The following is a 10,604-nucleotide window of genomic DNA, read 5'->3' on the forward strand; positions in this document are numbered from 1 at the left end:
GACCCACAGATGTGCACGCCCACAGAAGGCAGCCACACCTAGAGGAAGGCACCTGGATTCAAAGGAGAGTCAAGTCTGTGCCACCCCCAGCTGGGTCCCCACTCAGTCCCCCATGACAGGAAACCCCACACAGGCCTGAGGTATCCAGCAAGAAGCACTGAGCCCCTGCAGCCGTTGTCATCTGCAACACTTGCAGGGTCACTGGTTCTGCAGCTTCCATAACAGGGCCTCCATGGGGCTCAGAGCTGACTACTCCCCAACCCAAGTCCCAGGCCTGGCACCTTGGCTGGGCTCCAGGCACCCAGAAGTTGGGGTGCAGCATGAGGAGGATCAGGGAAAGCACCAAGCTTGTCTTCCCCCTAGACAAGCACGTCAGCCAGGGCCATAGGCTCTTCCTCTTCTCTGCACCTTTGACCTTAGAGAGCAGATGGATGGTCCACATTGCTCAGGCTGAGAACTCCCAGATGGAAATGAATTTGGAAGCTGCTGCTGCCTTGGATGGCCCCAAGGCCTCCCACCACTGAGCTCCAGAGTCTCCCCTTTGTATGGCCACTTCTTCCACGGTTCCAGAGCCAGAGAGATGTCCCTTGCCCCATCTGTGTCACAGAGCAAAGCGCACAGGGGCAGGCCCCTCCCTGAAGCTGGCCCCTTGTGGATGATGACAGGTGGGTGGGATCATGTCCTTCATCCCTGTTTCCACTCTGCGCTAGTTTCTCCCAGTAAACTCTATTTCATATGTATGCACCATGCAGAGCTGGTAGAGTGTCTCTGTGTCCCTTTGGATGACTGCGCAAAATCTCGTTAAGAAATTTGAAATAAAAAATTCATGAGCGGTAAAAACACCAATGAGGAACTCGAATTTTAAAAATGGGGAGCAGTGGCCAGCTCTAGGGCCCTGGCCTCTAGTCCTGTCCCCAGGGTTGTGAGGTGAGTGTCCCTGAAATGCTTGTCCTGGCCCAGCTCTTCCTGCCACCATGTCCTCCATCAAGATGGCTCCGGCAGGGTGGCACCAAGGACCTCCTAAAGTCAGCGGGTGCATATCAGCGCTCACCTTCAGGCACTGACTCTTCCTTCTTGATCCCTGCAGACCTGAAGGAGGCTTTGGGGTTCTCCACCGACTTCCCTCCAGGGCTCCTCGGCCTCCTCCCAACCTATAAGCACGGTGATTGGTGTTCTGGAGACTAGATCTCAGCCCTTTTCTGCCCAGCCACTTCCAAGGTTTACGGTCTGTCAGTCTGCAGCCTCAGTCCAGGCATCCCTTCTGTCCCTTCTGCAACCAAACCTGTGTGTCCAGCTGCCTCCAGGACCTTGACCCTGGGTATCTCATGATCATCAGCAGCACAGGTGGTGAAGGGAAGTGTCCTCCTATTGTCCCCTATGTCTGAAGGCTACACCACATAAGCAGAAACCCAGAGCCAACCTCAACGCCGCCCCACCTGTCCCTACATCCTGTCAGCTGTCAGTGCCACCAGTGCCACCCTGCCTAGTTTTCTTTTTTTAGTATCAGCTTTATTGAGATATAATCCACATACCATACAATTCACCTACTCAAGTGTATGATACAATGGCTATTAGTATATTCAGAGTAGGGCATCTGTCACCACTGTCTTATTCCAGAACATTTCATCACCCCAAAAAGAAACCCCAGACCCATTAGCAATCACTGCCTCTGCCAGTTTCTTTCCCTGTGTGCTAAGGCTGATGGGGTTCCTTCCTCCGGTGCCAGGAGAATTGGGGGAATCCAGGTGTCTTGATCTGCTCAGGCTGCCATAATATACAACGGATGTTGATTTCTTAGTTCTGGAGGCTGAAAGTCTGAGATCAGGGTGTGGGCATGTCTGGGTTCTGTGAGAGCACTTTTCCTAGTTTACAGTCAGCCACCTTCTTACTGGGTCTTTACAAGGGGGGCAGAAGAAGGGTTGGCCTAGCTAACTTTCTGGCCTCTTCTTATAAGGCACTAACCCATCATGAGGGCTCCACCCTGACCTAAACACCTCCCAAAGACCCCACCTGTTTATACTGTCATACTGGGATTAGGGTTTCAACGTGTGAGTTTGCAGGGGACATACACATTCAGTCCATAGCACCAGCAGGGCACCCATAAAGTAAAGAAGACCCTTAGTCAGTCGTTGGATTAATAAACATCCCCATCCCTGGGGCCCTGAGTCACCTAGAGCCCCAGCCACTTACCTTTGTGATCACCGCAGCTTCCAGTGTCCCCTCTCTGCAATCCGTCCCCATGATAACCGAGGGCTTTTTCTAAAATTTAACCCCGTCACACAACACCTGCCCCAGGTGTCTTCTCCCTGGTGCTCATGTCAGGTATGAATGACTACCTGGTTCAAGGACCAGAAGCCAGATGTACCCCAGGGGGTCTCTGGAGACCAAGAACAGGGCAGCTGCATCCTCACCACAGCTCCTCAGAGCTCAGCCTCTCCCAGCTGCCCACCCCACTGTCCCCCTGAGGGCTCCAAGGGCACTAGAAGGGCCCCTCAGCTTCCTCCCATCAGAAAAAAAGACAAGACTCTGGTTGCTGGAGGGGCTGTTCAGGGGAGTTGGACCTCATTTGAGAGAGGAATTTGTCCAAGTAAGAGATGGTGGTGGCCAGACTAGGGTGGCAACAAAGATGGAAAAGGGACAAGAAATAATTAAGAGATGTTATGAGTTGAATTGTGCCCTCCCAAATTCATGTGCTGAAATCCTAACCCCCAGTACCTCAGAATATGACTTTCTTTGGAAAGAGGTCATTGCAGATGTAATGAGTTCAGATGGGGTCATACTGGAGTAGGATGGGGCCCAAATCCAATATGATTGATGTCCTTATAAAAAGAAGAAGTTTGGACACAAACTCACACAGGGAGAACACCACATGCAGATGAAGGCAGAGACTGTGGTGACTGGTGACCTCTACAAGCCAAGGAATGCCGATGATGGCCAACAAGTCACCAGAAACTAAGTGAGAGGTGTCAAACATTCCCTCTCCCAGCTCTCAGAAGGAACCAGCCCTGGAGAGAACTGGATAACGGTGGGAAGGTGTATTAGTCAAGGTAAATTGTGTCAGCTGCTGTAACAAGCAAACCCCCAATCTCAGTGGCTTAAGACTCCACTCATGTAGAGTCATATGCTGATACTTCCGGTTGGTGGCACCTTTTACAAGGTCACTTGGGAATCAGGCTCCTTCCACCCTCCTCTAGGCCCTAGGAATCTCCTCCATTCAGTTGGTGAGTGAAGGAGACAGAAACTGAGACTGTTGAGGCCAGACCTAGCAGGGGTCTACATAAGCTTTCCAAACTTCAGCTCCTGGGGATCTTGTTAAACACAGGTTCTGATGAAGGAGGTCTGGGGTAGGGTGTGAGAGTCTGCATTTCTAACAAGCTCCCATGTGATGCTAATGTTGGTCCAGACCCTTGCTTTAAGTATTGAGGAGTGAGAGACATCACTCCTGCCCATGCTCGGTTGGCCAGAACTCACTCCTGTGGTCACTCCAAATGCAAGGGAAGCAGGGAAATGAAGTTCAGCTGTTTGTGCAGAAGCTGGAGGAACAAGGTGAGTAAACAATCAGGGGGTAGGCAAGGGCCAGATAGTAAGGACCCAGCCTTCCCACAACAATGGTACCATTGCAGGGGAAAGACTGGGGGGTGGGGTGGAGTCTTGACTGGGACTGTGGGCCTCTCAGCAGGGCAGCCTTTCTGAACTCCCGGGAGTTGAGAGTGGTGAGGGTGAGAGCCCAGGCCTTCCTTAGCTGGAGTGAGCCACCTGGGCCTAGAGCTTGCAGTGCAGCTACTGTCCCTCATCTTGGTGCCTGAGTCCTGGAACTGAGATCCCCATCCATCTCACCCAAGATTCCTTTTGCAGGAGACCCGGCCGGGCAATGGGGGCCCAAAGTGCAATGCACCAGATGGACAGTCCCTTTTGGTTCACCCTCCTGCCAGCAAAGGGGTTAGTTCTTCCTCTAGTCCCTCCACTGACCCTCATTCTGCACCCTGGTGGTCCTTGTCCTCACCTTGCCCTTTCTTCAGGTGACCCTTGGAAATGAGGTTCCCCATGCACCCCCATCACCCAGGCCATGGCCCAGGCTTGCCACCCCAGGATGCTCTCCATGGGCCAGAATCTAGGAGGAAGCCATGCCAGGGCAGCCCCAGAACTCACACGTGGAGGGGAAAAGGGGGCCAGTTCGATGGGCTTTACTGTTCCCTCCTTAGGTGGGGTGTCAGGTGGGTTCTCCCAGCTGGACTAGCCTGTGCAGGTGAGACTCCCAGTCCCGTGCTCAGCAGAGGTGGGAAACTGGGAGGCGATCGAGCACCAGCCTGGCAGCTGAGAGGGCTCCCCCAAGAGGCAGCTAGGGCTCTGGCTTCCAATCTCAGCAAGCCAACTCCTTAGAAAGCTCTCGCTGCGTGACACAAGCACCCCTCCCCCAAATCCATGCAGGAAGCACTAACTTCGATGGGCGGTCTTCGCGGGTCCCTTCACCACCACCGGCACCTGAGCCCCCTATCTGGGGCGGGGCGCGGGTACTGACAGGACGGGGACAGGTCCTTTTAGGCTGGACAGCCTAGTAGGGGCCTTGTGAGGGGGTTGGGAGGCTGGGCTGAGGGGCAAGACATCTAGGCGGGGCAGGGTTGCTCTGGGCCCCCAGCCACCACCCATCTCCTTCCCGGGCCCCCGCCCCCGCCCTCCCACGCACCTGCGCTGGCCTCCCCCCAAGCCCTGGGGGCAGCCGGCGGGCGCTGCTGGGAGATCAGAGGACTCAGAGGAGTCGGGCCCAGGGGGAGGGGGCGGGGAATTTCCCCCCACGCCTGCCTGGGCCTGCTACCCTCCCCCTCCCCCTCCAGGTGGGGGACATCGCTGGGGAATTCCACCGAGCTGCGATGTGGCTCCGGCGAGCCTGGGCTGGGGGTCCTAGGGGGAGGAGGAGAGAAGAGGACAGGCTGGGACCAGGGGCACAGCTGCCTTCCTCCCCAGACACCAGCTGCCCCTGCCTGTCCAGGACTGAGCGTCCACCATTCCAGCCTGTCAGGCGGGTGCGGGGGCAGGGAGTGGCACTTCCTCAGGCCAGAGGCGTCGGGACCTGGGGAGGGAAGGGCTGGAGGATCTGAGTGAGGGTGTGCGTATGAGCACCTCACAATGATGGGTGACTGAGTGGGAGTGCGTGCGTGCACTTCATTCAAGAGTGTCTGTGAGTTGGAGACTCCAGGGTGTCCCGGGGGTGCATGGCCTCGGAAGAGGGTCCTCCCCTATTACAGTCCTGTCCACCAGCCTGGCCGGTCCTTCTCCACACGCTCCCACTAGAATCTTCACCAACCCTGAGAAGGGGAGGGGCAGGGAGGCGCGCGCCGGGACACGGAGGGTCCCGGAGATGGGGGCGGGCGTGGGAGGCGTCTGGACCTGCTGCCTCCGCTCCAGTCTCGGGCGGGGCTTCCCGGCCTTGAGGGGGGGGTGGGGAGGGGGGGTGGGGAGGGAGGGACCCAGGGGGAGGGACGCGCGGAGGGACGCGAGGGGGGCAGGAGACAGCGCGTTAGAGACCTGGACGAGGGAGGCTCAGAGCGAGGCGCAGCTGGTGGGGGCGGTGTGGAAGCCGAGGCACGACCCAGAGCAAGGAGAGGGAGAGACGGAGAACGCCCCTGGCCCGAGACACCCCACCCCCGCCTCCCTTGGGGAGACTCCCAGTAGGGACCTGGGCAGAGAGACGCCTTCAAGGGCCAAAAACCCTGGGAGGCAAATACCCCTGGGAGATATTTCCCCCGCCCCAGACTGAGAGCGCCTCCCAGAGTGAGATCAGGGCAGACAGTCAGAAGACGACGCCCCCCAGGTCTCCAGGGAGGCTTCGGAGCGACCCCAGAGGCGACAGCGCCGTGTGAGGGCCAGGAAGACCTCTCCTTGGTTGGGGGCGATGGGGACACGGGCCTCGCATGGCCTCCTCTTCCTACTCTTCCTCCCGCTGCTGCGGCCACGCGGGGCCTCAGCGGGGAGCCTGCATAGCCCAGGTGAGTCCCAGCCCGGCGACTGGGCCGTGGTCACCACTCCCTCCTCGGCCTCCGCGCCTAGAAACCCCAGTCCCGAGGCTGAGGAGGGGACAGAGCAGGTGGTGGAAGCAGCTGAGCAGCCGAGGGCCCCGTGGGCGCCAGAGACACTGGCTGGGGAGTCGGGCGGGAGTTGGCGTCGGAGGGTGGGGTGAGGATGCCGGGAGAGGGTCCGGACCTCCCCAGGCCCCGCTGTTGCGGTGCAGGCCTGTCCGAGTGCTTCCAGGTGAATGGCGCCGACTACCGCGGTTACCAGAACCGCACGGGCCCACGCGGGGCAGGCCGGCCATGCCTCTTCTGGGACCAGACGAAGCAGCACAGCTACAGCAGCGCCAGCGACCCCCAGGGCCGCTGGGGGCTGGGCGCGCACAACTTCTGCCGGTGAGGGGCGGTCTAGGGGCGGGGCTTTCTCTGGGGCGGGGCCGGGTGCATCCTTGCAGGCGTTGGCCCGGGGCCTTGGCGTAGGCGGAGCGGGGGTCTCCGTTGGGTGGGCAGAGGGGGCCACCTCGAGGGCCTGAGGGCGGATCCTAAACGAGGAGTAGGGCCTGGCGGGCGCTGAGGACGTAGCAGGGCTCTCAGAACACTTTCCGACCCGGGTCGGGCCTTAGGAACTTAACTTCTGAAAAGCCTCTGGTCAGGCCTGGGCACTCAAGGGGCCCATGAGGGCGGGGCTTAGTCAGGGGGCAAACTCCCGAGTGAGGGGACGGGCTCTTGGCGTACAGCTTCTTTGAGAGGCATCTACTTGCGGTGACAGAGGGATCGGGGGTTCAGAGCCACAGCTGCGGTCTGAAGCGGCACGGACCGAGCTGAGCAGGAGAACACCTCCCTCCTGAGCCGCAAAGGTTAGGGCTCATCACTTCTGCTTTAAAGCAGTGTTCCAAGACAAGGGACTGACAGAGGCATATGGCTGGGTGGGGAACGAACACTACAAATGGCTTCAAAGTCTTCATATATGACGTCCAAGCAACAGTTGAAGACCTAAAATCAGCACACGAGGTCCCTTTAATGACTTCCCACCATCTACTCGGCAGTTGACATCCGTTCTGGTGGGGCAAATCAGAATTTAACACACAAGGTGACCATTTTGCAAATAAGCTGTGTGTCAGGACCTGGAATTTGTGGTTCTTGGGATGGTAGGATCCCAACAGTTTCTCCCCTAACAGTAACCCAGACGGTGACGTGCAGCCATGGTGCTACGTGGCCGAGACGGAGGAGGGCATCTACTGGCGCTACTGCGATATCCCCACGTGTCATAGTGAGTGGAGCCGGATGGGCAAGGGTGGGAGCGCCTGGCTGCCTGGGCAGAGTTCGCTTTTGGAGGCACCACAGGGAGCTTGACTCTGCTGCCCCCTCAGTGCCTGGGTACCTGGGCTGCTTCGTGGACTCGGGGGCACCCCCGGCCCTCAGCGGCCCCAGCGGCACCTCAACAAAGCTAACAGTCCAGGTGTGCCTTCGCTTCTGCCGCATGAAGGGCTACCAGGTACTGCCCACCTGCCCAGACCAGTGACCCCTGACCTTGACCTCGGGATCCAAATCAACTTCCATCTCTGACGCCAAACCTTGACACTGATTTCTGAACCTCCAGCCCGATTCCTACTTCTGACCCCATCCCTGGCTCCCACCACCCTACCCCCACCCCAGCCCCTGTCTCTGGGGTCACCTAGTCTGTGCTCCCAGTTAGCGGGCGTGGAAGCTGGCTATGCCTGTTTCTGTGGCTCCGAAAGCGACCTGGCCCGGGGACGCCCGGCCCCGGCCACCGACTGTGACCAGATCTGCTTCGGCCACCCGGGCCAGCTGTGCGGCGGCGATGGGCGACTAGGCATCTATGAAGGTGAGGAGTGAGCTGTGATGAGGGGCGTGGGAGAGGGGAAGAGTCTGGGTGAGACTCAGACGGCGATGCCACGATAGGGGGTGCAATCTGGTAAGGGAAGGCGGTAGGTTGGGGGCGGGGCCTGATTAAGGGATTGGGTTGAGGACCGGGTCCGAAAAAGAGACTGGTCTGAACCCGGGGGGCAGGGCTCTGGGACTGAGGGCGGGACCTGAGGAAGGAATTAATTGTTTGAAGGTGAGACTTAAGGGGATTAATGGTTTGACCGCTGGGCCTTGGGAAGGGGTTGGACAGGCTGGAGGAGAGGACCCGACTGAACTTGGAGGGGCGGGGTCCGAAGACGCGTCTGGTCTGGCGGAGGCGGGGCCTAGATGGGAAGAGCCCCGCCCCGCCCCGTGAAGGAGCCCGCTGGTCTCCGGGTTCTGACCGCCGGCCCCGCCCACAGTGTCCGTAGGCTCCTGCCAGGGAAACTGGACAGCACCTCAGGGCGTCATCTACTCCCCGGACTTCCCGGACGAGTACGGGCCAGACCGGAACTGCAGCTGGGCTCTGGGCCCGCCGGGCGCCGCTCTGGAACTCACCTTCCGCCTCTTCGAGCTGGCCGACCCGCCTGACCGGCTGGAGCTGCGCGACGCGGCCTCAGGCAGCCTGCTCCGCGCCTTCGACGGCGCCCGCCCTCCACCGACCGGGCCTTTGCGCCTGCGCACCGCCGCGCTGCTGCTCACCTTCCGCAGCGACGCACGCGGCCACGCGCAGGGCTTCGCACTCACCTACCGCGGTGAGGCCCTGCCCTGTACCCCCTCGGCCCACTCCCCTGCCAGCCTGCCTCACACCCCTCTCTGCAGGACTGCAGGACGCGGACGACTACCCGGCTCCCTCCAAGGGCTCGGCCCAGACCCCTGAAGCATCCCTCGAAGGGGCCAACGTGAGCTGCAGCCCCCGGCCTGGGGCTCCAGAGGCCGCGACTGGAGGTGAGACGCGCGTAGGAGGTGGAAGGGACTTTGGGAAACAGCACCTTTCAAGCCCTGTTCTCACCACAATTGTGTGCCCGCAGCCCAGGTCTTCTCGACGGTGACGGCCATTTCAGTGATGCTGTTGCTGCTGCTGTCGCTACTGCGCCTGCTGCGCCGACGGTGCGCGATCTGGGGCAGGACCTGAGGGCAGACCCGCTGGGCTCCTGACGTCCTGGTGCCCCTGGGCGTGGGGGTCTGGTGGGAATCTGGGGCCCACGAGGGGAACGGGGCTGGAAGGAATTCCTGGGTTATTGAGGGACAAGGCCTTGGGTCCACACAGGGAATCATGCGTGGGATCACAGGCGAAGCAAGGTGCTGGAGGTGGTGACATTGGTTGGTGGTTTGGCTGACGTCTGCTCCCTCTCTAGGAGCTGCCTGCTGGCTCCAGGTAAAGGACCCCCAGCCTTGGGGCCTTCCCGGAGCTTGGCGAGAAGTTGGGCTGTTTGGTATCGCCGGCCTCGAGGTGTGGCCCTGCCCTGTCCTCCCGGGGACCCCCAGGTTGAGAGTCTAGCTGTGAGTTACCGGCCTCTGAGTGCCTCCAGCCAGAGTTCTCTGCGCTCGCTCATCTCTGCTCTCTGACTTGGGACTCCTGGGGTCCAGTGGACCCTTCTACAGTGTGATGGACTCCTGAGACCCTATGCCATACTTTCTACCTTGGCCTTCCGCCCTTTTGAGGGCAGTTCGCCCTTTAGTCACCTCGGGGAGGCCAGACGTGGGACAGAAAGCATCTGGTGCTATTTTGGGAACTTGGCGTGACCCTCACGGTCCAGATGGTCCAGGCCAAAGGGCAAGAGGAATCCAGCTCCCCTTCTCATAGACCTGGATACAGGGGTCTTTGAGCCCCTCTTGGGGTGGTCCTGGACTGCTGCCCACAGTGAAATGTGAGAGGTCAACAAAAATGGTCAAAAGACCAGCCATAGACTTTGAATAAAGGACGTATTTTGGTACAGCCTTGCTCGGCAAATTCTTACGTGTAGGAGGTGCTATGTCAATGAGCTATTGTGCCAAGGTTGGTTGTGTGCATGCAAATTAAGGACATTCCAGGCAAAGAGTTTTGTGTAGCCGCCTGGAATGCAGAGGACTGAGGAACTGCGGGAGGCGGAAGTTTGAGTGGGCGGGGTCCGGGAGGAAGTGGAGGTGGGTTATGAGCAGAGTTAGGCAGAAGAAGGGATGCCTTCCTGGGCCCGAAGTAGGATGAACCCTGTTGTGGACTAACCTTTTCCCCCAGGCCTCCTGCCCTCCCTCTTCCCTAATGTTTCCTGCCTGTCCTGGGCGGGGCCAAAAGTGCATCTTGGCTTTAACAGAGAGCGGATTTGACCTGGTCCAAGCTCGAAGAAGCCTGGGCCAAAGTGCAGGGACTCACTGGAGGGCACCAAGCACGTCAGACACAGCATAGAGGCCTGGGCATCTCAGCCTTGCTGAGCTCCAGGGAAGGTGGGCAGGTGGAGAGATCACCTGTGGAGTGGGGGTGCACCAACTTTAGACCTGACCTGTCCGCACGTCCCTGGCTGGCAGCACCTTGGACAGAGTGTGAGCTGTGGGGTGGGGTTGGGTGGCAGGGCTGTGCCCAAGAGGGTAAGTGCCCAAGGGTGAGTTGACCTGGTGGGTCGGGTGAAAGCTTGGGTGCTCACTGCGAGGGGACACGAGACACCAGGGTCACTCTGGTGGAGCTGAGGCAGGAGGGGAGGGGGGAGGGCACAGCCACTCAAGGAATGACAGCAATTTAACACCAAAATGGTGGAA

General features: G+C 59.4%; 1 protein-coding gene across 3 annotated transcripts; it reads left to right on the forward strand.

Annotated features, from left to right (window-relative positions):
- The first annotated feature begins 5,496 nt into the window (after nucleotides 1-5,496).
- KREMEN2 (kringle containing transmembrane protein 2) lies at nucleotides 5,497-9,810 on the forward strand. 3 transcript variants are annotated; one of them, XM_032460273.1, is made up of 9 exons: nucleotides 5,497-5,984; nucleotides 6,227-6,401; nucleotides 7,184-7,275; nucleotides 7,376-7,500; nucleotides 7,698-7,851; nucleotides 8,294-8,626; nucleotides 8,694-8,819; nucleotides 8,903-8,981; nucleotides 9,230-9,810. In XM_032460273.1, the coding sequence occupies exons 1-9, from the start codon at nucleotides 5,891-5,893 to the stop codon at nucleotides 9,438-9,440; spliced, it is 1,389 nt and encodes a 462-aa protein (XP_032316164.1). In that variant the 5' UTR covers nucleotides 5,497-5,890; the 3' UTR covers nucleotides 9,441-9,810. The 3 variants fall into 3 exon arrangements, with proteins under 3 accessions (XP_032316164.1, XP_032316165.1, XP_032316166.1); XM_032460274.1 differs by having other exon boundaries at nucleotides 8,908-8,981; nucleotides 9,230-9,380; XM_032460275.1 differs by lacking the exon at nucleotides 8,903-8,981 and having other exon boundaries at nucleotides 9,230-9,372.
- Nucleotides 9,811-10,604: the final 794 nt, after the last annotated feature.

The sequence above is a fragment of the Camelus ferus genome, chromosome 18 (genome assembly GCF_009834535.1).
Source record: "Camelus ferus isolate YT-003-E chromosome 18, BCGSAC_Cfer_1.0, whole genome shotgun sequence".
In the NCBI taxonomy this organism is placed as follows: domain Eukaryota; kingdom Metazoa; phylum Chordata; class Mammalia; order Artiodactyla; family Camelidae; genus Camelus; species Camelus ferus.